This window comes from Sparus aurata, chromosome 21, assembly GCF_900880675.1.
Source record: "Sparus aurata chromosome 21, fSpaAur1.1, whole genome shotgun sequence".
NCBI classification, from domain to species: Eukaryota; Metazoa; Chordata; class Actinopteri; order Spariformes; family Sparidae; genus Sparus; species Sparus aurata.
Window position 1 is genome coordinate 18,648,491 of NC_044207.1, and position 27,867 is coordinate 18,676,357.

At 37.6% G+C, this 27,867-nt stretch overlaps 1 protein-coding gene across 5 annotated transcripts in view; it reads left to right on the forward strand.

The window, feature by feature from the left end:
- pde1cb (phosphodiesterase 1C, calmodulin-dependent b) overlaps nucleotides 1–27,867 on the forward strand; it is a 112,182-nt gene that overhangs the window by 2,904 nt on the left and 81,411 nt on the right. For 3 of the 5 annotated variants that reach the window (XM_030404162.1, XM_030404161.1, XM_030404163.1), the window contains one exon: nucleotides 26,760–26,810. In XM_030404162.1, the coding sequence (XP_030260022.1) occupies nucleotides 26,760–26,810 (51 nt within the window). Of the gene's footprint in view, nucleotides 1–11,706; nucleotides 12,155–26,759; nucleotides 26,811–27,867 lie in introns of those variants that run through there. The other 2 variants (XM_030404164.1, XM_030404166.1) reach the window with 2 other exon arrangements.

Consider the following 27,867-nt stretch of genomic DNA (forward strand, 5'->3'; position numbering starts at 1 on the left):
TCAATCCTCACAGTCAGGTGTAAATATAAACTACTGGAGAGATTTTGTAATAATAGTGATGTTGAAGAGCTGCAATTACCCTGTTGTTGATTGCAATACTGGCACAAGAACTAGGTCACATTCAGGAGTTACCTGTGGCGTGCTAGGAGCTGCAGTCACGCTTATCGCATATTGTAGTCATACTGTATGGCATTTCCATCCATAGCACCTTTGTATGAGAAACAGTGGAGTAAAGTTGTGTTTGAGACTGTAGTGTCACACATTTGGTTCAATTTCCTGATTCCTCTATACTTTTATGATTTATTTACTGAATGCACACAATGTGCCACTGTTTTTTGAGCAGTGTAAAAACACTTTTATTTGGAAGTGAAACATTGAACAACACTCTAATGATGAATAAAGTAAGTAAAGCTTGTAAGCAGCATACTGAAAATGTATTTATTTAGAAACACAGACTCAATTCATTTCCAAAGAATACTTTTTCTATATACAGGATTTAATATTTGGGTAACACTTTAAGCCAACCTAATAACACTTAATAACAGTATATTAACATTTAAATAATGGGTTATGATACACTATAACGTAGTTGTTAGCAGATGTAAGGACATTTTTAAGTGTTTATACATTTACAGTATTTTTCCAGCGACGATATCTTCTCCTATGCACACATATTTTCCATAATTACAACTGGGTTTACTCCCTTGTCAATCATCGATACACCAACCTCACTTCACAGAACCCCACATTCGACTAATTTAATTGCAGATGCGGCCAAAAATCTGTCAAGTGCAATGAAACATTCTCATTGCTCGCACCAGTGTGCTTGATATTCAGCAAGTCAAGTTAAAAAATGAATATAAGTATTTTTAACGCCGAATGGGTGTATAGACATTTGCCTTTTTTTTACAATTGTTAGCCTAAAAACAAATTTCTGTGGAATAGATCGTAAACCTTAAATACATTTTTTATTGGGAGCACCTAAATTAAGTGCTGGGGCACCAATGCAACCAGTATAAAAATTAGTCTGGAGCCCAGCCTCATGAGTACCCTCAGGAGTTTTAGTCGTTACATAGGTACACACTTATATCTTCTAACATTTAATCTAGTATCTTAATAAAGGGCCATCAAGTAAATTGTTACCAACATTTTCAGAACATAATTAAGCTAATAACTAGTGAGTCCTCCAGAAAAAGCATCATGTATAAATTTTCACCATCACTGTGGAAAATGATATGTGAACACTTCTGAATATGTTCATATAATGTAATAAATGATTAATGTTTTTTGGAATGCACACTGACACTAATGTATACTAAAATTACTGCTGCTGCGTCTACTCGCACATGATGATGCATTCTTCATTAATAAGTTAAGAGGCACCAGCTGGCTTCTTGGATGGAAATCTATTTTGTAATAGGATACTACAAAAACATAATACGGTACAGAGGCAACACAGATCAATGAATGACTAATGTGTTCAAATGTTTTTAATACAACAAGCCTATTGGGACGTCTGTTTATCAATGGCTATAGTCTGGTGTAGAGCTGACTAAACATTTTAGCATTTAATATGCAAAGTTGGAATAATCTTTAGTCATAAAATCTTTGATAAATAGTGTTTTGTGTGTTTGGTTTTGAGAATCAGTGAGGCATTGTACGTCAAACTGTTGAATTTTAATGGAGCACAATGCCTTTTCTTTTACATTTAATTTCAACATGTCATATTCTGTTTATAAGGAAATTATAAACGCATATTGTTTTATCATAGCCAAGAACTAAAACCAAGCTTTGAAAACAAAAAAAAAGAATACAGGGCAAGCCATTACAAGCCCAGTGACATGGGATGCAGCTGTGACACATGCCATAAGTTATTGATGTCAATTTGAAATGACACTGGATCCAGCAAGTGTGTCCCACATGGCAAATATGTTTTCCATCTGTTAGTTTCTTTTCACCTCTCATGCTTTCATCTCTGCCTCATGGTGGTAGAAGCACCTATAGATGCAGGTCAAGGAAGCGAGGAGGTCAACAAAGAAAAGATAACTCCAGTCTGTGTTGAGTGTGGATTTTCGAAACCCTGTATCATGTACAAAATTACTTAATTGTGTTTGGGTGTTTGCAATTTTGTACTTCTGGGACATTGGTTCACTACCCTGAAATCCCAGCTTCACATCAGAGCATCTTCGAAAAGATACTGACCACAAATTGCCAAAGTTATACTTGACTTAAAATAAAGATATCATGTACGCTGGCGCTTTGGGCTGGCGGTGGACCTGAGCCACATCCCAAAGCATCATGACTCAACAATCGACTATGTTTCTGCCATGTTTTGCTGCTTTAAATCAACTTTGTCTGTTCACAAGATAACTCAGGGCACCTTTAATTGCGTTGTTTTGTCTTAACTATATCTTATGAATAAGTTGCCTCAGTTGCGATTATTAAGCAATTACTGTAGGAATAAGCAACTGAAAATCACTTTTACTGGAAGTGGTGGGGCAGCGCAGTGTGACCAGGGCTAAGGTGCTGGTGGTTGTACATTTTTTTGCTGTTATGAAATGTATTATTTTCAAACTCTGAATCAGCAGATATTAATACAATTGAATTATTAAATGTTGATAATATTTCAGTCTCTTGATATTTCAGAAGAGCTGCATATGAAAATTTGTGCGAAAATACGTTTTGTTTGTAATAGCTGATGGATGAACTATTTTGCATAGAAGCTATACTTAGGTAAAGATATCACTGTCTTTTTATATGCATCAACTATGGAAAAATGGCAACAGAATGACAGCATGATTTACTGAATTTGGTATTTTTTTAATAATCAACACCCATGGCAAGTGTTTAGCTCTGGTGTCTGAGCTGTGTGGCTTGTGTGACCAGTGTAATAATTCGCCCAGTCTGTTGCGTCTCCTAGCACTACATGTGTGACCGTTTGATATAAAGAGCAGAACTTGTTTCCACATATTGCAGATTAGTGACTTTGGTCTGTTGGGAGGGTGTCTGCGCTGTGTCCTAATCAAAAGGTTTACATTTGTTTGCCCTGCTGACCAAATACTCACCCAACTGCTTTTGCCTCTTTGATCTGGAACCATGCTGGTGAAAAAATCATTAGCTAAACTTGTCCGCCATATAGCTCCAGACTTTTTTTCCTCCTCGTTTTCCTTCAGGGTCTCGGTGCCGCAGGATTCAGATGACAGTTCATGTAGCTCTCAGTTTTGTCAGCTCATTTCCCTCAGGTTTCCAACACAGGCTAACATTACCCTTAAAGGTGCCTCTAATGAGTATTTAGCAGGGGAAAAGGCGAGCTCCCTGACACCCTCTGTGTCTTAATTACATGACTGCGTCACTGTGGTGACAGTGGTGTGGGGACTGCCAAAGTGTGTATCGCTCCACAGTCTAGGGGAGATCTCTAATGAGCTTGTTTTTCTGTCTGATTGCGTCGTTGTTGTCTTGAATCATTTTGTGCTACTGGGACAGATTACACAATCAGAAAGCCCCCAAACTGATCTTATGTCATTATGATTTACACAATAAAATGATGGCAGAATGCCGGCGAAAGGAACATGAAGGACTATAATCCAGTTAGTTTAGTTATTGTAGCGATTCACATAATTGATATATTTTATTTATCTGAGTGTAAACATATCATTTAAATGTGTTGATTTATTGGACTGGATGATTACTTCACCAACAAATAAAATTGCACTGTTGGAGAATTGGGATTAATTTGGTGCTAGAGGCTATTTCTAACCCCCAAGTTAGTCCTCCCCTTTATCTTCACAAATAATTAATGTCGGTTGGTAATGGCCTGTCCTGGTGTTTGATGACCAGATCAAAGGTTGAGCGATACTCAATGGATATACAGCGAAAGCAAGCAGGTGTGTTTTTGTACCAACAATCCACTGAAGCATCAGTTTGTTAAAAAACAGCTCAAGTTTATTTCAAAAATAGTAAAAAAAAAAAAAAAAATGTAGATAAATTCAAAAAGCAGTTGTAACTTTTGCAAAAGTCTCATTAGATCGGAATGAGTTCTGTGACTTGTGCATTTTTTCATCAAAACCTGTCTGCATGGATGTGGATGAGGAAATCAGACGCCAAATAAAACAAAACTGTGAAATAACCTTTACATTACATAAAAAAGCAACCCAGCGTAATGAGTGCTATTTGCTATATTAACCCCTTGTCATCCTCATTGTAATGTATGCAATACATGTCTGAAAGGTCTTCCTGTTGCCTAGTGACAGTGATGTCACTCGAGTATTGACCCTTGAAGAAAATGGATCTTCACAAGACTCAACAGATGTATGGGCATAGGATACACCTCTCAGAGGAGCTGTTGTACAACATGCTCCCTTTAAAATGGGCTCTGGCATACAAACGATTATATATATTGTGTATTTCAGGTGTGAACCTGAATTCTTGAGACACGTTTTGTATCTACAGTGTGATGTAATGCTGTATCAGCAGTCCAGAGTGACACCTTTCTCATTAAATTGGGAGCGCATTAAAACTTAAAACTGTAAGACAAGATAAAACATAAATTTAAACATATTCAATAGAGTGTGAGATAGCATACACATGAAATACATTACACTTAAAAGGAGAGACACAGTATGTTAAAGTGATCTTGTTTGAATAAAGCTGAATCTTCATGTGATGATCATACAACATTCATTTGATGAATAGAATGGATGCTGCTGGATTCAACTGTTTTAAACCAATATTAGTATTGTTTATTACATGTTACAGCTGCACCATATGTCACTGGGCTTGTAATGGACAGTTCTGTATTGTTTTGTTGTCTTTCTTAACTAAACAGTGATTCATTATTATAGAGAATCATTATTTTAATTTTATTTAATTAATTTTCAAATGTCTTATTACCCACAACAAACACTAAAAGATATTTAATGTCTATGCTAATACATCAGGAAAATTTTTGAGACAAAACAACCAGTGATTTTTTGGCATTTATACTTTAAAAATGTAATTAATGATTGTTCGATTACCAGAGTTGTTGTAGATTTATTTAATCTCTTATGGACTTTCTGAAATTGACCAATGGTTTATGCTCATAAACGTACGAGTCCACAAGTGTCAAGTTATACTCTTGTGGACTCTTATGTGTATATTTACTAGACTAATTACTGTGTTGTGCTTCCCATGGGGAACTAATGTTGTACTGATGATACCTTGTTTCTTCCTGTCATGAGGGACAACAAAACAAAGCTGACAGCTTGTCTATACCTCTGTGAGCATAGTTTATTTTTACAGACTTTGGTTTAACTCTTGCTTATGGTCTCTTTCAGGACCACTGTACATTACTGTTAGTTTTCATGCAGTAGCCAATCCAAAATGGATAGTGTACATACTTTGTAGTGGTGTCAATGTTCTGATCTACCCCCACCTGAATTTCATTCTTTATTAATTTAAACATTCAAATTCTATTTGAATTTTCAAATGTAGTCTGTTATCAGTATTGACTATCTACCTTTCAATTGTATACAGAAGGTTATGCGTTTCCAGTGCTACTATCAACATGAGTTGTTATACATTCTGTCCACTGGAGGGTATTTACACATTACCAATAGATTTCTTGCTAGTATTCGATATATATTATACAAATATCTTGCAAAAAATTGTGAATTTTTTGAATGTCTGTGCAGAGTTGCAACGACACGAGACAAGAAGCATGCTGTGTTTTACTCTGAAGCACAATGAATGAGCCGCCGTTGAGTGAAATCCCGTTGGCTATAACTTTGGGAATTTTCAGCGATGTAACTTGCAAGCTGTGACATTTATTGAAACTTTTGTAATACCTGTTTTTTTTCCCTTCCTTTCGACACATAGCTCTGTTGTCACCACAGGTCAGCCTTTAGTGTTGTTAGGCTAATACTTGTTATGTGTAACCAGCTAGGTAGTGGTGTGGTAGTAGAGGTTGGTGCAATTCATCGATGTGCCGATGCATCGCGATGCATCACGTGATCATTTGGCATCGATTAATTAACGTCAATGCTTTGCTGCAAGACCGGAACAAAAAACACGTAACCGGAACCTTAGAGCGCGCGCCGCCCGGACTGTGTAGTGAGTGGGACCACAACAAACAGAGCAGTAATGTTAGTTTCGGTTAGTGGTGCGCACCATGGAGCCGCGCTACAAGCTCCCTGTGAGTGCCACTCTGCTCTACTGTGTTTGTGTTGTGTTCACCTCACTGTACTGAAGCTCCAGACTCAATAAGTTCACATCGCTACGACGGATTTCCGTCATTCAAACTTCACAGAGGCGACTTATGAGATCAATGTAGATCGGAGGAGCCAACAACTGTTGGCTGATCTTTATTGACAGATTGTCACACTCTACAGCCAATGGTATCATTAACAGCGTGTGCGCGCCTGACCAGTGACAGTGTAGTGACCCACACAGGGCGGGATCTAAACACAGAGTGGCGCTAAAGTTTAGCTGCTTAGCTAGCAAGGACTCGTCGCACTGCTACGTTACCAATTAGTTTTTTAGTTTAGTCAACACGTGAGAACTGGTCTGACACGGAGAGTCTCCTGTTGTGTGCTACTGTGAAATAACAACTATAGTCTGGACTTTGTCTGGAGTGTATCTGTGTAAACGGCTTCATTCAGCGTCTCTCCTTCCCCTCTGGCACCGTGAGTTACCATGGTTACAGGAACGCCCTGAAACTTTATAATAATCAATAAGAAGTTTTTGGTTAGTTTGACTGTACAAAATCATGAATGTAGCCTGATTGTAGCTCAATGCTGAAATCTTGTATTATAACATATAGAACAAATGTAAAGCCTTAGAGCTTCTTTGATTATTAACAGTATGTTAGTGATGACAGAAAGGTGATAACTCGCCATCAGACTGACAAGGCTGCAAAAGTTGCTGTTTGTATGATGTATTTTTCTGTTAAACGATAAGAGGCTCCGGCACAGGCTGAAAAGTTCTGTAGATGGTTGATTATTTGAAAGAGTGAAACCTGAGAGAAGCTTGGGAAAAAAAAGGCCCAGTTTGATTTCATAGATTGAAAATTACATTGAAAAGACAAAAAACAATTTAAGTGTGAATAGAACAGCTGTTCAGATCATCCTCCTGTAAAACAATGTTGGTCAAATATTTAAACTTGATGTCTGCATTAGAGAACATGGTGTGTGGTGAGGCTGTAAATCTTATCTTATTTTTTTAGCACGTGTCAAGTAACGTGCCCTGTAACATGTTTAACAAATTACAAATTGGGAATATGACTTGGCTACAGCTCGAAAAAACATTTCAGTCTAAAGATTTTTTTTTGCTTTAATCCATGAGTTCAGTTGAATTATGCACTTTCGTTCAGAAGAATGCAATTTATTCCCTTGGAATATGGCAGCTTTTTTGTTAAGTTATCCTATCCATATTCCAGACTGAATAAGTTTCCATTTTCCATTAAATAAATTTGATGGAAGTACATATCTTGTTTACTTAATTAATGAACTCATTAAATCCAGGGCTTGACTGTTTTCAGTGTTTTTCACCAATAGAGGGGGCTCTCTTGTAAGTGGAGCTTTCCATGGTCAAAGTTAAGTAGGTCAAAGTGCAAATGTTTACATAGTCATAAAATAAAATATTTTCTGGCTTTGAAAAATACAAGTCAAATGTTCAAAAAACCTTGTTATTTACTTAATGAGTGTAGTTTTAGAGGAACTGATTTAATTTATAAGCTATTTATTTACAAATGTAGCCACAGATGAAGACACAATCAATCTTGTATGGAAAAAAGCATTAAAGATCGCAATAATCAAAGAATCGTGGCACCAATAATCAAATCTAATCAACAATCGTTATAATCGAAGAATCGAAGAATCGAAGCTCCCATAATGGAAATCGAATCGAATCGTGAGGTACCCTTGTTGGAAAACCCTAGTGGGTAGGACGCTGAGCAAGACTACACAGTAGTGACTACAGTGAGAGGCAGCTACTTTAGAGCCAAAGTACTGGATTTGAAATCAATTCAATCCTAACCCTTTATTTGCTTACATCACGTACAAGTTTGTTGAGTTGATTAAACTCAAACTGAAAATTATCCTTTTTTATCTTAAAAAAAAAGGAATTTATTATTTAGTAACAATTATGCTTTGCGGGATTTTTACATCTTCCAGTTGGCGGGTGAGTCTAAAGTTGATTTCATACACTGTGTACAGCTGAAAACATTAACCCCTTGGTGGCCCTTGAGGAGAGCTAATGGGTTACCATAAACATTGTGATTCATCCTCCACTGTCCATGAATATAAAAATCGTGCTGTTGACTAAAGTGTTGAATAGACTGACAAACTGGAAAACTGCCAAACGCATCCACCATCCTTACATTAGTACCTATTGAGGCTTTTAACAGAATGCTCTTGGTAAAGCCTGCACTATCACCGTTTACAAGATAATATATAAAGTTGCAGGGAAACGTGGCCTCATGAAAATAAAGCAGAAGCACAGTACTTCAGGTAAGTGCATTATGCAATTTCCTCTCTCTCTATGACCCCAAAATACATTTAGCAGGAAGCTTTGGACACACTGCAGCAAACTTCGACATCAATATAGACACTCAAACACCTACTCTGAGGGAATAAATGCTCAAAGACAGTCCTGACCTTTAGCACCCTCCTACTCCTTAATTAACGTACAAGGTAATTACACACATTCTTTTAGACTCACTGTTCAAGAATGTATTTAATATTGGTGTCAGGACTGTGCAGTAATATAATGATACCATTAATCATATTGAAACAACTGTGGCCTCAATAGGCTATTCATATTTAAATGTAGCAACAAGGGCTTAAAAGGCACATTGTGACCAGTTTAAGCCTTTCAAACAAATGGTTACCTGGGAGTCTGCTGACAAAGGGAACAAATAATAAAAGTTTGCATATTCCCACACATGCCGTCATTAACATAAAAGCTACCCTCGAGCTCTCGATGCTGCACAGTGAGAGTGCTGCAAAATTAGGACCCTCACAAATTGCTACATAGAGTGTGAATTGAAGGCTGGGCTGAGCAGGGTGACAGGAGAAGGAGAGGACAAAGAGCTCTTACTGTAGCTCGCAAAACAAAATGAGATGAGTGTAATTATCTAACAAGTGTATAATGTGTCTGCTTTAACTGTACTGCGTGGCTCAAACTGGCTGTGTTTTAGTTGGATATATCTCCTGATAGTGATCGATTTCCATTTCCTCAGATCTCTTAACTCCATGATTAAAATAATGCATTGATTACTGTATATAGTTCTACTCTGAATTTCTTTATTTGTTTGTTAATTTTCTTTGTTTGGCAGATCAATGATTACTTAATAACTGGTGAGCAATCATCCTTTGAGATTACACTCTAATTTCAGTGTTTGATCACTCATTGGAGTATGATTGCAGATGCAGATTTTTTAAGTGGGTGTGCCACTGGGATTTGTAGTCACATAATCACGTACGAACTGTTGATTAAATTGGGGACATGTTAATACTTCAGAGTCCCCTGTCTTTGCAATCACATTGTTTAGATTGTATTACATGCAAATTAAATAAATTCCACAATTAAAAAAATTTGACCTCATGATCCAAAACAGAACAAGAACATGAATGAAACAAAAATAAATCCATAAACATAAACAGTAAATATTATTAAAGCAGCTTAATGGAACCTTAAAAACTGTTGATTCTGGCGAACCCTGTGGTCAAAAAGCAGCATGACCACCACCACACTCTTGCAATTGTTTTGGAAGCCAGTCTAAACAAGATGGAATATAATTTTTTTGATACTGTTTTTCTATTCTAAACATGGCTGTTTGCAGGATGCATATCTATGAGGTAATATATCTATTTTAGATTTGTAATTAACATGATGGTGAAATGAAGAAAACTCGTTAATGTGCTGTTCGTACACCTAGGTTACATGTGATGCTACAGCTAACAGATTTGGTCCCTCAGTAAGAGACATTTTGTTGTTTAAGTCAGCATTGATATTTTTTTTCATCTTTATAAGAAAAAAATCATAGCTTGGTACAAAGGCCAACATAAATAAATACATTTTACGTTAAAAGTCAGTTGTTCTGCTGCTTCACACAGTGGGACACCTCAATTCATCCTGCTCTCTCCGCCATTAAAAAAAAGAGCAAGATGCATTAAGAGTAATTATATAGAAAATAGACAATCTTCTCGCTGATGGTCTCATTTGGTGTGTTAGTACTAGATTGAGACTTTTTCATAACCAGTCAAAAGTTCCAAGAAGTATGTTTGAATAAAATAAGTTTGCACTTCCGGAGTGAGCAGATCAAGTTTCAATTTAAGATTGAGACCCAATAAACAAAACAGCCAGATGACCCAAAAATAATTGAATTAATAGAAAGAAAAAAAAGTTATTAGCCAAAACAGAAGAAATTGAGATGTAGCTTGATATGTTTTTTGTATTTGCTGGTGTTCATCAGCTGGCATATGTAAAGTAGAAACATAACTCTTAATCTCATAAAAAAAAAAAAAAAAAAGGAGGGTTTTTGTTTTTCTAATTACTAGCGTGAACCATTTACCTATAATAATGATAATATTAACCTTGTCAAATATTTCTTTTGAGTGAATATCTGTATCAACTAATACATGTTGAATGTAAATTACATAACTAATAGTGGCTGTTAGAAAACTGCTCAAGGAAAGAACAGAGTGGAAAAAGAGAGGATCACACACAAAGGACATACTTACGGCCAATATTATATTGAAGTACAAGCAATTCTGCAGAAAGCAGACAGAGCCAAAGAGATTTGGTTTTCTTTACTGTTCTATCATAGAAGAGAAGGCGATAAAAACAGGGAATTAAACTGCCTACACTAGAAGCGCATTTGTGACTTGTACATAAATTAAACTTTTGGTCTATGCGTGTGCTGTTATGTGCACATCTATTGAATTTAAGAGGTGATGTGAGAACAAGCCAGAAGCCTTCATAAAGAGCACTCACAGACACTAATCAAGGGGGAAAATGAAACACAAAAAAAAAATCCGTAGCTAAATGTCAGATGGTGCTAATAAGGGGAGCTTTTTATCCTTTGTTGATCTGGTGTGTGCAGATATGTGTGTGTACGTGCAGAGGTGAGGAGATGTGTTTTGGGTGAAGGAAAGGCAGTTTAAATAGGCAAATCATGAAAAAAATCAATGTCCTTGCTCTTGTGTCAGGTGCAGTGATGAGCGTGCATTGAAATGGAAATTATTTAAAAAAAATGTCCGGCAGTTTGTGCAAATTTAACCAACTGTGAACCTTTGCCTTTCAAAAGAAATAGGACAATGTGTATGCCGCAAATGAGCTTCATCCTCCCGTGCCTGTGTAAAAAACTCCTGCAAGATGCAAGAGCAGTGGTCATTGATTTAACGACTAGTTTTGACTCAATACACATAATCACTCTAGCTATCTTTCTTTCCACCTTTTTCCCTCGCTCAGTGCTCATGCATCGATGCACATGTGGCAGAATATGATTTTGGAGTCAATTTTTGCATGTTTTAGTGCGCGTGAGAAAAACTAGTGCAGACTACTGTGCCTGTGCTATACCAACTCTGAGCCCACACTGCTTTTTCTATAATTTATTGACAGTAGGAGGAGTTATGTTCATTTAAAGACCTCTAGAGATGTCCTATCCTCCCGTCCAACACCAACACCACCACTGCCACCCACCACACACACCTACTGTACCTCTTGGGGAAGAGAGGCGAGGAGAGAAAGCAGGGAGGGAGGGGTGGAGGGAGAAAGAGAGAAGAAAAACAAATCAAGAGCCATAAGCTCCTTGAAATGAGCTTGTTGAGGTGCGAGAAACGGAGAGAGGGAAAGAAAAGATATGTACAACAAAGACAAGGGGGCGGAAAAGGACTTGCGAGAAATGCTTCAGCTCAGTGTCTGTAACGAGCAGCGGTGAGTTTGACAGTTCTCCACCAGCACTCAGCAGTAACTGGAGTCGGAAGACTACATTTCTTTTTCTCCCTTAACGAAACTGAAGCAGCACTGCAACTGACGAGAGGCTTTAAAAAAGATTAAAAGGCGCAAGGGTGACCGGAGGGTGCCAAAGCGATGGAAGCTAACTCCAAGAAGCATCGATTTAGGAAGGGTCGGAGTGCCACCTTCAGTATTGACGGCTTCAACATCACCATCGGTAAGAATGTGCAGGGTAGGCAGAGTGCGAGGGGGGAAGGTTAAGCGTGTTTGCATGTGAGCTAGATTTACAAAAGTGTGTGTGACAGGAGCAGAATGCATGTGTGCATGAGGCAGAGCAACGAGGCATTAGGCACTGACACTGTGACATCGTTAAACGCATCACATTTCAGCCTCTCTGCACAACTCGCTACATTAGTCCATTTTACTGAAGTTGATGCTTGCCTCTGTAATGCAACTACACCATGGTAACAAGAGGGTTCAGAGTAAAGCTGTGTGCTGCTGACGTCACCTTGAATTCATTCTATTGTCTTGACAACCGGAGTGTTGATGAACTTATGTGCCACTTGTTTTTTGTTGCAGCGCTTGTGAAAAAACTCTCATGAGCGGGTGTTGAAACAGTGTTAGAAACAGAGCGATGCAGATGTTCTGTGCGAGTGACTGTAGAGGAACGGTGTCCTCTAATCTAGTGGTTGTTTATGAGAAAATCTTTTTGTGTATTCAGTAATGTTGATGTCCCAGGTGTGACTGTAAACAGAATGCGCTGTCTCGTTTGGTAATCATAGTAAAACGCAAGTTTGCTTAAAACTTTTACCATGAAGATCTCTTTGTTTACAAAAGAAAACATTTTGAAACATAGAGACTGATATCATGAACATTTTGCTTTTGCTTTATTATTTTTAAATCACATAAGGTAGAAAAGTCTCTGTGCCCTTTTTGCCACACCCAAATCAGTTTTGTAACAGCAGGGGGCTCTCCCACAGCTGACAGTAAACACCTGCTGTGACATCACAGGGTCGAGAGCAGAAATCCAACAAGCTTGTAAGTTTCAACCCACAGATACAGAATGTCAATTCAATATTGAATTCCAATTATGCTCTCATGCTGGATGCAACAGGTCTGGAGACGTGTGAATAGACTGTTTATCACCCATGTTTTCTAATCCTATTGTGGACTTTATTAAAGCTACATGAATCATATATGTTTATGTTAAAAGTGGGTCAGGTGATTATTAGTGCTTTCAAAATTGGCCAAAAAAAAATGATTACATTTTTCCTGCTAAAAAACACATTTTCTTTTTATAGCCCTCAGGTTGCTATAGCTAGCTGTAACTTGCATAGCTTGCATACAACTTTGTCTTGAGATTCCAAAACTTTATGGTCTACTGTCCGATCTGAGCGTTTTAGATTGCTCAGATGGCAAATCACTCACTGTGGCCATAAACTCTCTGCTATCATTAAACACAGTTTTTTATTTAAATACACTTTTTGTTTTGGCTTGATCCACTTCCTTTTCAATCATTGAAAGTGACTTTGTGTGTGTGGGACTCATGTCCATCTTGCACTGCACTTTGTCACAGTCAAATGTAATTTATTTAACAATTCAATTATCTTTCTTATTTCTAGCCACTGTGATACCTTTTTGCGAATTATGGGCTTGACTTCTACTGCGTTAACTGGAGTTTTCCAAGAATAGAAAAACAGGACGCTAATCCTCTTTGTAAGGACGATCGGTACAGTCATTAATATCTAAAAATCTCGGTTAGCTACTTTATTGAATGAATTCTATTTACACTGTTATTATTGCTTAGCCCACTTACCTGATGCTTCTGAAGCCTTGAAAGAGCTGCTGGTACATCAGTTATTATGATACCTTGTTACTTATGCTAGGTGCGCTGAACAAAGTCAGTATCATCCATAAATGTTTCCCCAGGGACCTCCTCAGGAAATGGATTTCCAATGTGTTTTAGCATCTTTCAGCTCATTGTTTTGGTTTAACAGCCTGATACTTTAACATTTTTAATCACTCTCATTGCTCTGATCAAACTTAGCAGACAGCTGTGTTCAGACAGCACAATCTGATAAATCATAGGCAATCAGCCCAACTCCAACAGCAGTGAACATAAAACTATGAAACGGTGAAAAATGTTATAGTGGAGCATTTAGCAGCTAGCTGCTAAACATGACAATAAATACATTATAATGTTAGTCTGTGTCAACTGAATGTTTAAATAATCAACTGATTGTTAATTCATTCAGCACAACAACTTCACATGATGGTATGCCACTAAGTGGCCAAAAATGTGTTAGCATTGCTTTAATGGATTTTGCTGTGTGGTTTTGCTGCTAAAATTTGTAATCAAGGCAAGACTACATTTAGAATATTTGCTTAAAAACTGAAGAAAAACAACAACAACAAATCAATCTAAAACAAAACAGGATAATGGCCCCTTTTGCAAGAAATAACATTCATAAACTGTATATTATAGTGAATATATTAATTACATAATTTGCTTTCAAGCATGTATGTGTACACACCAGGTACTGTACATGTTCTACTCTTGAAATCATTGTCAAGTCAGGGACTTTGCAGTTAAAAACTTAATGCAGCCAAAATCAACTTCTCTGTATTTGTCTTGTCAGTTCAGCTTACTACTTGATGCAGGCAATATTTATCATAGTGCACTACAGTGAAGTTTTACCTAGGTTGAACTGTGTGCAGAGAGCTCTGCGTTGTTATTTTTTCATAGTGTGAGACAGGAAGGATACACGGTCTCCAGCACACAAACTGCCCACCCATCAGAGAGCACCTACATATATCTAGGTAATATGAATTTGGTGATAAGAAAGGCAAAGTTTCAGTGTTAAGGGCTGGTGGACATGAAAACAGGAAATAATTTCCAGATATAATTTGAAAAGCATTAAAAGCAGCACTAAAATATTTTATGATCCCACAGATTATAGACTTTGGATTTTCCACTTGCATGGACACATCCTGTTACCTGTAAAAACCTGCCTCGCTCACATGTGGCCCACAGCCGTACTGTCCACAAGCATGGCAGTTGTCATGGTAACCTACACGTCTCACAATCAATTGCTCACTGGGCCTTGGTCTCAGTCTGCACAGCGTTTTGCCATTCACCTCCTCTGAAGCGTGACTCCTAAGCGCTAGTACCTCATTGCCTGGTTGGACACCTTGTGTTCCCTCCTCCATTAAACTCTGAGCATCAGTTGCAGCTGGCAGCCTCTGCTGGGGTTCCAACTGTGGCGTTTTGTCGTGTGTTAGGCTTGTTAGCTTTATTCTGTTATTGTTGATGTTACAAAGCTCTAGTGGAACAGATTTTGAACTTAAGTTGTTTTGTTACACATGTTGTGTAATCTTTCAAAGTTTTTGTAATCTTGTACTTAGTGCCAAATTACTGAGGAAGATTGCATATCATTAAGTTGATGTCTGAATTTGTGTCCTTGTGATGATGAATATAGTTTAGGCTTTGTAACAATTCTGAATAAAGCAAGGTTTTTATGTGAAATAATTAGTGTATAAGCTGACAACCTCTTTTGTCTCTTTCCTTCTTTCTTTAGTCTGTTTATTATCTCGTACAATAATTATTGGTCACATATATGCACACCAGATGAAAACTGTGAGTCTTTGGTGATAAGGTGATGTCTATTATATTGTGGGAAGGTGAAACCATGAGTAATATAGGAAACCCCACTGATGGAGCCCAGACTCTGGTGGTGGTGTTGGAGTGGGGAGGAATGACTGAAGATCTGGATGTGATGAGGTGGGCGCGGGTAATGAAGAACTGGTGGTGTTCTCCTCTCCGCTGGTGAGAATAGCAAAGAGGAGAACAGATTTAAAGGTTGACGGCAAAGACATAATTGGTTGATTTAACGGTTGCAAAATCTGGTAGGTTCAATTGAAGGGGTAAATGGCCATAGTCAGCTAATTAAGAAGTGGAGAGAGAGATAATTGTGAATGAATGAGCACAGACATAATCTTCCTGATTGAAATTAAGATGGGTTTGGTAAATCTTGATCAACAGTGCTTGACACATTGACTTTTTTTCTCCTAACAAAAATCACAATTGTATTCGGGTTTCAGATTTAGATTTTGAAACAAAATTTATCAAACTTAGCGACAAATATGCTTCATACTTAAAAGATGCCACAGTTCAGCTAACTGGACAGGTTGCATAAGACTGTCTAGCAGCAACAGCTTCTTTATTTTTCTAATATTATGGTATGATTTGATGTTCTTGTCTTGCCACGCACTCATGCTGCTATTCTGACCCAGTTTTGGCTAGGTCCCACTTGTAAAACAGATTTTAATCTCAGTGTGATTCATTAGTTCAATAAAATTAAGATACACTTAAGCAACAAGCAGCAACAAGAGAGCACACCACCTCAAATACAGAAACCCATAATAAAAACAGGACAGTCTGTTATAGTTCCTTTCTGCTATTTAGTGGTGCTTTTTTGGGGCTTTTGCGTCAAAGAAGTTTTTTTCCAAATTTACTGTGGAAATAAATTGCAGTTATTACATTCTAAATAGATTATTTTAATTTGACTACTTAGTCTGAGTGCACGAAATTAGTAATATGGCAAAACTTGGTATGACTAACTATGATTTAAAGTTACGAGAATATTTGAGTACATAGAGTGGTATATTTATTCAAGTGTAATGAGAAATACCTAAATTACAAAAGGTTGTTGACAGGATGTTAACACTCAACTTTTAAGCATCACACCCCAATTGCTATGATTATGATAATCCCATTTGACCATTATCGCATTTTTAATGAACAGATAGTTAATGTATTCCTCAATTTGCAATTGTGTCAGCAAATTGTCCTGATGGCACTGTTATGTTGGTTTGTTACATTTTATATACAATTAAACTCAATGTATTTTATTTCACCAGGACAATCAACTCATTGACAACACTGCTTCCTTGGGAGTCAATAAATGTATCAAATATGCCAAAGTATAGTTTATGTAATGATATATAACATAACATATCAGAGTGAACTTTGACACACCCGTTGGCTGTACACACATTGTATTAGTGTTGCGCGGTAAATCGATAATAGAAAGGTACCGCGGTACCCAGCCGTTAAGAACAATACTTTTCACGTTTTATTAGTATTGGTACTTTATGAACTTTGTGTGACAGCGGGGCAGCGTGTCTGTTTGTGCAGCTTCTCTCTGCTTCCTCACTGCCTGCAGCCAGAGTGGGCGTGGTTTCACAGTGACGGACAGTCACAGAGTGAGACAGACATGTCTGAAAGTGGCATGAGTGTTCCTGCTGACCGTCCTAGGCTTGTTGAAAAAGCAGATGCACAGAGCGAAATATGGAAATATTTTGCTTACGTTGCTGACAGTAAGGGCAAGCCCACGGACACCACAAAGCCCGTCTGTAAACGATGCTTTAAATCCGTAATGACCAAAGAAGCCAACACGTCCAACTTGGCGAAACATGTAGCTAACATCATGTGTGTTGTACTTTAGTGCACTAATGTAGTTTGCAGGCTAATAATCCAGGTTTGAACTGAATCAACATGAAATGCAAATTGCAAATTTCCCCTTTGTGGGGCGAATAAAGTATTATCTTATTTTATGAATTGCCAGACTTACAGTTAATGTCATTTATTTATTTTTATGCCGAATAGAATTGTAGTTAATGTGCTGTTAATTTTTTTCTACTACAAGCACTGAGGTTTTAATGGAAAATCAGGTTATTTAATAATCTCTGAGAGCAAACATGACAAATGACCAAAACAAGACGACACGTGTCTTCTTGGATACAGAGATGCTTGTTACCACATTGGCAGCTAAGTTAAACAGCTGCATAATCATTTCATTGTTGTTCTAACAGGTTCAGTAGCTATAAAGCTCAGCAGCTTTTACATATACATATATATATATATGTACATATATATATATATATATATATATATATTTTTTTTTTTTTTTTAAGTGTTTTAATAAAAAGAAATAAATCATTTTAAGTTTCACATTCTGTCATCTAATATTTTATTCCATTACTTTTGATGATGTTTTAGTTTTCTGCCGTGATATCGTTTCAGTATCGGTATCGAGATATTTTAGGCAGGTATCGTACCAAAATCATAATTTTGGTATCGTGACAACACTTTTGTATAATAACTATCATTACAATGTGACAGTCTAACTTTGTCTCACATGCCTCTTCCCTGAATGACTGAATGCATGTTTAACTTGTGAAAACATAGTTAGAAAATGACTGCTTTGAAATCAATTAATTTTGTTGAAATCATCAGTACTTAGAGGAACGCCTGGATGAATAAACAGCTAAAAGGGGGGATAGAAGTGTTGAAGTTTGGATTCATGCAGACTTTAAACACATCAAAGGAAACTTGTTTCCATGGTGCGACCATAGTGCTGTTTCTTGGTGTCTCTTTATAGACATGTTGCAAAATTTAGAAAGCTTCTTTTTTTGTTGTTGAATCAGACATTTTTGGAAATTTGGCAACAAATTGGTGCAGTACACTTTTGGTATACAGCCTGACATTAGGCAATAATTTAAGTGATGCAAACATTGTTTTTGTTTATAAAAGTTTTTCTTTATTAGTACTGTCTAAAGCAATGAACAGAGGTTATTTCAGGTGGGTGATATAACAAACCATAAATCCCGAACTCTGAGTTGATGTTTTTTGGGTTTCTAAACACTCATTCACTGTGAACTTTAAAAAAGGTTGACAGTTGAGCACTAATAAAAGATTTACCACGTGAAAAGAGCAGAGCCTCTGTCTTCACTCCAGTGGAGCAACTGATTTTAATGAATGTGAATCCAGACTACAGATACACTTTTTGGATAACAGTAGCATGTGGGCAGCAGTGAACGCAACTGCAGTGTGAATGGAAAAACAATTGTGTCAACATCCACGTTTATAGCACAGTCATATATAATGTAGTCCGCCCTGTAAACAGTTACAGAGCGGAGGCGTCAATGTCCTAAGCAAACTGCTAGTTAATTGGCACGATATATCCATTTTGTTAGTTATTCAGCTATGATGTGATGGATGTAAACAATGCTTGGAAACATAAACAATATATAAGACATAAACCTAGTTCAAAATTCTCTGGCCAACAATGAACGTAAATAATAGGTTTGCATTGATTGTTACCCTTGGTCTTTTTGCCAGCCTCGCTTTAAAACCCTGACTTCCTCATCTAACCTTGTTCATCTTCCAAAAGTAATTGATGGTTTGATTTAGAGATGCACAGATTGATCGGCAACCGATCGCAATCGGCCGATAATGCCCCTATCGGTTTTGATCGGAGTGCTCAATATAGATCAAACCAGGCCGATCAGATGATGTTTCAATATAGAGTGCATTGACTGCATGCAGGGTGAGAAAAAAAAAAATCTCATCGTATGGCCACAGTTGCCCTTGTGCCCCTGGCCCGGTCAGCGTAGTGGGCTTGCCTTAAATTACAGCCACCTGAGTGCACAGTAGTCACTCACAGTAACTTCAGTGAGTTTGCGGTTCGCGCAGGTGGAGTCTCATCATCACATCGATGATCTCACGTGAAAACGTCTCAAACAGCAGCAGCGTCTCAAAACAGACGTACGAAACTTAGAGCACAGCGAGCGAGCGCCGGTTTTGACATGATACATAACTGACTTATGTGGTAGGATTTAGTTTGGTAAAGTTGGAAATATATTCACAGATTCAAACTTACCGGATCAATAACTCATAAGTGAAACCTTGTTAAAACACAAACGACAGGTCTTTCCTACCGTAGTAAGGTAGACAACAAGCTACAACCGTATTTTTATCAAAACCAGCAGTCCTCCGTGTCTGTATGGTCAGCCGTCTGTGAAACGAGGGCGCAGGGACCGTCTACAAAGTGCAACACCGTAAAGAGAAACTACAAAAAATAATAACTTCACTAGTGTAGTGCCACCAAAATCACTCCGCACATCAGTGGTCTCCTGCTGGTTATTCTACATTCTACATTTTGTTTGGAAAAAATGTGCTTTGCCATAATTTTGGGGAATTTCTATTGGGAGAAATATTCAATAACACTAATATTCAGTGTGGTGTCACAAAAATCACCTCACCCTAACCCTACTTAAAAAATCTGTTTTCTAATGTAACATTAACTTGACATTGGTATTAAAAAAATGTTTTAATACATAATCCATGTGAAGTGAAGGCCAAATGGACTTGCCCCTAAAATAACGAAATTCCCACCCTGACTGCATGCATGCCCACTTGTAAGCTACAGTTACTCTATGTAAGCTGAGTCTAAGTTGTCTCTAAGAGAGTCTCTAGAGTGTGAAATATTGCACATTGCCTCAGCCTGCAATAAAACGGTGGTCAATTCATGATACTTTCTCTTCTCCTAATTTTTATACTTTTACTAGTTACACAAGACAACAATATAGAAGAATTTATGGATTTGGCGCTGTGATCGGTGATCGGCAATATCGGGATCAGGCAGATACTGCTTTCGGTGATAGGTGATCGTGATCGGCCCCAAAAATCCTGATCGGTGCATCTCTAGTTTGATTTACTGTACATGGAAGAACTGTGGAAATCGAATTGTTGTTATGAGCCTAAATCAAACAATATTGCTTTAATTCATCACAGGAAGATGATGAAGAGACTATATACTCTGCCAGTGGGAGATATTTGATAAGTCGTACAAACATACACATAAATCCTGAATATCCTGCAGTAAAACTTGCAAGCCCAAGTCCTAACAAAGCATATCTTTCCATCATAATGGTTATCATGAGCCCCACCTCTTCTGCACAATTTAGCACCGCAAGATGTTCATTGTGAAACTATTATAATAAATGTGGAACTGCAGACTGAAGGATATAGAAAAGGACTGTAGCCAAAGCCTAACTGAAGGTCATTCTTATCTGCTCCTCAGCTGCTTGTAAAGGTTCATCTGTGAACACGAATGGAAAAATACAATCTCCACACAGAACACAAAAGACTCCACATCACAAAGACAAAAGTAGAAATGGAGCTAATGGAACATGAGTTGAAGGTGGGTGGGAGACTGTGGAAGATTTTAATTATAGTAACATAATATAAAAGCATTTTGTCACTGACTTTCCAAGAATGAAGAATTCTTAGAATGAATAAAATTAAACAAATTAATCTTTATTTGAAGACAGCTGGGCCATTAGATTGTTTTGGGAAATTGTCAGACAGCACTTTAATCTCAGCGATCTGCAGGATGTGGTGGAAGGGTATTTTTCTTCTTTTTTATCATTCTCAAGGTTGCGTCACTCTCAGGGTCGACAAAGGCCGTAATAATGTCACATGACCCTTCTGGGATAAGCCTGAACATCCACAGGTTGTGGAAGTAAGCTTTGAGCATGCAGATGGTCATCTCAATCCTGGATTTAGTCCTACTGTGGGCCAGACTGAGGGTCAGAGTCTGGCCTCAGTGAGGTCGGTCAGGGTGCTCTCTGTAACAGATAAGGAAACATTAAACTCCTGTAATCGTTAAATTTTTGTTTAAACTGATACTTATTTTCCTGATCCTGTTACTTTGTATGGCTCCTTTCCACAGCAAGGCAATTAAGTGCATACGACAAAATTATAAAAGACAGATAAGGAAATATAAAGAAAATGTAATGGTGATAGTGGGCAGATTTTACTGCCTTACTTCATAAGAAGTAAGACAGTAAGGCTTATACGTGAGGGTCGTGGGGATCCCCCCTTTTTCAAGGGGTCACGGGGGTTACTGGAGCCAGTCCCAGTTTCTCTCTGGGCCAAAGCAGGGTACACTCTGGATGAGTCGCCAGCTCATCACAGGGCCCTTACTGATGGCGGAGGTGCCAACTGCACATCAGGAGCAATTTTGGGGTTCAGTATCTTGCTCAAGGATATTTCGACATGCAGCTCATTTTCACCCCAGGGGAGCCAGGGTTAGAACAAGTGACCAGCGACCTTCCAATCACTAGTCGACCTGCTCTACCCGCTGAGATTTTTGAGTCTCTTTCCTAACTCATCAAATATTGATGCTCTGAGTTTTACATCTAGTCAAATACTGATGCTTTGGGATTGTTGGTCAGGTGGACTGCCACCACGATGCATCAGTATTTGACAAGTTTGGAACAAGATTCAAAAATCAACTTTCTTTCAAAGTGGCTGAATTACAGTAAAGGAAGTCGTAGTATGTTTTAGAACAGGTATAACAGTTTGGTAAGTTAAGAAAATGTAATTAAATTGCTAATTATTATTTGTTGAGAGTACAAATATAATCCCTCCTGCTTTTGAGGGGATATCAAAATATCATACCACCCTGCCTGACTTAATGTTAGCAGTTGAAAGTGAGCACAACATCTAATTGCTCTTCTATACGTCCAGAGACAATTATATCTGCTCTTGTTTAATTGGAGGAAATTGTCTCGCACCCACTGATTAATTTCTTTAATGCACTTGCTAAGTGCTTGTCTGGTTCGTGTCTGCATAATTATTGGTTAGATGGTTTATTGTTTTTTCATAATCTTTTTTAGTGGAAGCATGTATGTGTTGAACGGTTGAGGCCTGACAATAGAGCCTTGGGAGGAATCCATGTGTCTCATTTGCATGAATATGGATCAACACAAATTAGTCCCTGTTCTTTGAACAAGTTTCAGACCAGTTTAACACTGTGCAAGAGAGTCCAAGCCATTTCTGTAGACTGACTAGTAAAAGGTTGATCAGCTGTGTCCAATGCAGAAGTGACATTTAATAAAAGCTTTTTCCTCTTCATGTGTTCAACAAAGCCATCAAAAACATTTACACTGTATTTAGGAGACCTGTTAGTGCCTTAGAATGCAGCTCGACATGATGAGTTCAGCTGAAGAGTATCATATTCAAAATAAGCTGTTTTTTTACCATATAACTCATAGCACTGGAAAGAATTAAGAAACAAAATGCCAACCCCACCTCCACAAAACTGAAGTTGGGCTGGGCTGACACAATAGGTTGCTGGCCTAGAATAACCACAACAATCAGTGTCTTCAGTGTTGTGAAAAAAAAAACAAAATTATCTAATAAGTGAATTGCATTAAATAATAGCAAAATGATGAAGCACTAAAATGAATCATCCTCCTCTCACAAAAATGTAAAGGCCATGTGAAATGTAAAATTCTGAAATATGGTAAAAAATCTGAAAGGCAATTTAAAGAAAACTTAATAGGTATGATGTGAATAGGCATGAAGATTTCAAGCAAATATGATGACTGCTTGGGTTAATAGATCTTTTTTTTAATTTTGTGAAAAAGGTTGCTAAGATTGACATTGAGTTCTGGTTGATGGCCTGAAAGTCTGAGCAATTAAGGCAGATACTTCAAAATATACTCCCCTTTCAGTTTAAACCTTGCTCTTTATGAAAGACTGTTTTTTTAGATTACCACCATAACACAAATTAAACCTCAGAGTTTCTGTGAGTGGAAAACGTTTATTGATGTTTGAACTTTCAGTCTTCACTTCTACTGTCTAAGTTTTATGGAGCCAGAATCTAGTGGCCAGTAAGAAAATTGCAGTTAAGGTGTTTGACATTGTGAAATGTGGAGCATAATCACAAACATTTACAGCAGCTGTAAAAGAATGCATCTGTTCAGGCACCTGGTATTTGACAATGCTTAATATTCATCTGTGCTGTTCATTTCTGACCAAGTAGGCCTAACTTCAGACAAAATGCACTTTCTGTTACTTTCAAAATGCAATATATCACATATTACTAGTTACCTTTATTTTAAAGGAGAACTTCGGTCGATTTAAACATGCAGCTTCATTGCTCAAGCTACCCTTGACTTGCCAGTACCGAAGACGCAAACACATTTGGTCCAACCATTACAGAGCTCCGTGAACGCAGATTTAGCATTGAACGCTAACAGCATGGGGTCAGAACTTTACACTGTGTTTTAAGCGTCTTAACATGCTCCACATCTCACACCAAAAGTTATGCAACATCAGCAGACACCTTAGCACACAGCACTGTAGCGTGTATGACTCAAAATGAATAAAAAAGTAGTTAAAACAGTGTGTTTGTGCAAGGAGCTACTTACCTGTTTGTTGACATCCGTGTCTTCCGGTAGCTAGACCAAACTAGTCAATCCGTCGAGCGTGCGCTTACTCCCTCACTGGCGGAGACGGAAACGTATTCCAGCATTTTCGTGTTTCTGTTCATAATGTACACGACCATGTTACAGCCTGTCATGAGCCATGAGCCTTACAATAGCCTGTTAAGCCTGTTAAGTGCACACTCGGTGGATATACTAGTTTGGTCTAGCTACCGGAAGACACGGATGTCAACAAACAGGTAAGTAGCTGCTTGCACAAACACACTGTTTTAACTACTTTTTTATTCATTGTGAGTCATAAACGCTACAGTGCTGTGTTGTAAGGTGTCTGCTGATGTTGCATACCTTTTGGTGTGAGATGTGGAGCATGTTAAGACGCTTAAAACACAGTGTAAAGTTCTGACCCCATGCTGTTAGCGTTCAATGCTAAGTCTCCATTCACGGAGCTCTGTAATGGCTGGACCAAATGTTTTCGCGTCTTCGGTACTGGCAAGTCAAGGGTAGCTTGAGCAATGAAGCTGCATGTTTAAATCGATCGAAGTTCTCCTTTAAAGTAATATATAACATTACAGTATTAATGTCTGCTATAATATTATATTGTCTTCATTATTATTAATTTTTAGTTACTTTTTAGGTACTTTAATTAACAGAATACCCAAATAACCTCTATAGAACAATGAAATGGCTGAGATCTCTTTAAATAGAGGAATGTACTTGAACAAAGTCTGATAAATTATGAAATAGGAATTCATATTTTTAATTTTGACAAGACTAAAATATATTTTTCTATGCCTTATCATTTTAGTCCACAAAACAAGGAATGTATGGGTAAGTGCGCTTGGAGGATTAGGTTTCATCATGAGGCCTGTGAAACAGGGCTCATTTCAGTCACACACAGACAAAGAACTATTGGCCTGGCAATATTAAACACACACAGAGCCTTTATTAATATGGTCATGTTGGTGTGTATTGATTCTTAAAAGAAACATTAAGAATTTTTTCACTTCGGACGTAATGCGCTTCGTAACAAAATTGTAGTAATATATCATAGCATATTATTAGTAACAGGTTATATTACTGTGTTACTGCTAAAAATATATATATATTACTGTAACACGTTGTTTTTGTAACGCTCAACCCAAACACTGGTCACCAGTGTGGTAAAGAGAAAGCACAGTTGTTGCTCAGGGGTGCGCAGTGTGGGTGTACAGTAGGTGCATCTGCCTTCTATTTTTGACAAACCTGAAAAATCTTCTGATGCTGTGTATTGACCAGATTAAGTGTGAAGTTCAACAAGTTGTTCATTTTGAGATGCCCTTTTCCACATAATATCACTCAGTTGCTATTTTCTTGCTGTACCTGTGTTCTGTTTAATTTACATTTACATTTAGGGCATTTAGCAGATGCTTTTGTCCAAAGTGACTTACAATGAGTACATTTGTCACAAGAGAGAAACCACGACATATCACCGTTGATGGAGCAAAAATGAAATATAGAGACAATTGTCAAGCCCTCGTCTGAGGACTGTAACTGCTATTTGTCAAAAATTCTTTAAGTGCATAAGTGCTATGATAGAAGTGCTACCGATATGAACATACAAGTGCATACTATATATATATATGTATATATTTTTTTATTTTTTTGATACTTTAAATGTATTTAAAGTAATACAATTTTGCCCTCGACATTGCTGCGACAGTGGATGTAAATATATTTTATTCTGTGTGAACTCTACATACTGTGTGCAGTGTTTAGTGGACAGGGATTCCAGCATGGCAGCAGTCTCTGAAGTGACAGCAGCAATTACAGTACTTTCACCATCACTTAAATTACACTTGAAGGTAGTTCAAGGGTTTAACGCCATCGTAAATGACCGTCCTGATTCTGTCTGTATTGCACATTGGCTTTTTTCTTCACAATCTCTTTTGTTTAATTTCAGTAAAATAAAATACATTAAAAACTGTAGACATAGAAACAGGCACATGTACAGTAGGGTGAACAGGGGGCTTTGGCACCTGCTGCTTTGTCCCTGATGTCCTTTTGTCAAGGTGTATCTTATTGTTTTTGTTTTTTGTTGTTTTTCTGTGAAAGAGTTTTGCTAAATTGTAGGAAACAGTCATCCGGTTGTTTTGCTGGTTTGCAAAACAGAATAACATCCATTTAAATTTGTTCCATAGAGTATTCCTGTCTCAGCCCTTTTAATTAGTCTTTTAATAGTAAAAAGATTTAGATTTGAGAAAAATATGCCCTAAATGTTCAAGAATCTAAAAGCATGCATTATCAAATAGGTTTTGCTGAATCTACAATTCTACTATAAAGCAGCTTCAGATTTATTATTGTGTCATCAATAGTTCACTTTGCAACTTACATATTTTTAACTGTGTGTATATTTTACTATTTTTTTGTTTATCCTAATTTCTTGTATTTATCATGAACAGGATGTGCAAAGTCTAATTAATTAATTAAGTGCAACATGTAGGATATGTCATTTATGTTTATGTGATCATGCTCATAACTCAATGTTCATGATCTGAAGGGTAACACACATTGGGTTATGTAGAGGGAAGTGTGACTTTATTAATGGTTAGTAATAGATATCAGAAAGTGAAGTAGTCAACACAGAGTGAGTGTGTGTTATAAAACAACATTTACAGATGAATATAAAGTCATTGATAACTGTGTACATAAGTGGCATCACTTGATTGTCTTCTTTTCTCTTCCATCTGTTTGTCTTTTTCCAGTGGCAAATGAAGATGCGGAAAGCTCAACCAGACCACAAGCCAGTTTTGCACGTAAGTCAAGTTGCATGTTCACTCTGTGTTAGGCATCCTTCGTTATAAGTCAAATGGCTAAATTACTGTAATTCTTTTAAATTCATTTAACAATTAAAGCAGGGGTTGGTAATTCTGTTCAGAAGCATTTTTAATTATATCTGTTTAAAATCTCTTAACATCCAGACAACAATCAAAATATAAAATGCTTTGGGAAAAAAAGAAAAAAATCCATGGTCAGTGGCAAAGACAGGGCTTTAATAACTTCATCCAATCCATTTTTAGTGGCCCGAATATATTGTAGAGACAGCCTACCTGTCTATCAGTCTGTCCTTTACCTGCCCACCATTCGCTGACTCCACCCATCACTAATAGCGCGTGACCAGAGTCTAGCATCATTGCTGAAGCTGTGACGGAGTGGGCTCATTGTCTTTAGACAAGAATGGCAGAGAAAGTACAGACACACTTTTCATTACCAGCTGTAACTACAGCAGCTTGTACTGCCAAACAGAGCAAACTAAGAAAGATCAAACTGGAGAAGTCTACAAACAAAGAGAAATTGGATAGCTCAAGAGGTGAAAGGAGAGTCAACATTGGAGTGGCTGTTCAATGATGGAGACAACTGATAAAGTTGATGGCCTGAAGACGGACGCCATGGTAACTGTTTCTCTGTTGGACAGGTAATGAGCTGGTTTGTTTTGCGTGGGTGAAACGTATTATTACTCTGATTATGTAATCAACTTGTAGCTAGCTAGCTATGATACGCTACTGCCGTATTAAACATATTTACATGTAATGTTACCGTTTACAGGCAGGCCAACGTTTACATGTACTTTGGCTCTAATCCATATAGCAGTGTTCACACATGCACTGCTACCCTGGGCTGTTTGGACTCTAGCCAGAAGAGCTGTATGTGAGTGGTGGACTAATTCTTGAGTGCTACACGTGTGAAAGGCCAAGTCCACTGTTCAGAGGTCATGGAGAGATTGCATATATCTGTGAATATAGTTTGCATTGTATTTGTGAGCAAATGTCCTTAGATGGTATTTATGTGACGTTTATTCATATAGACTCTAAA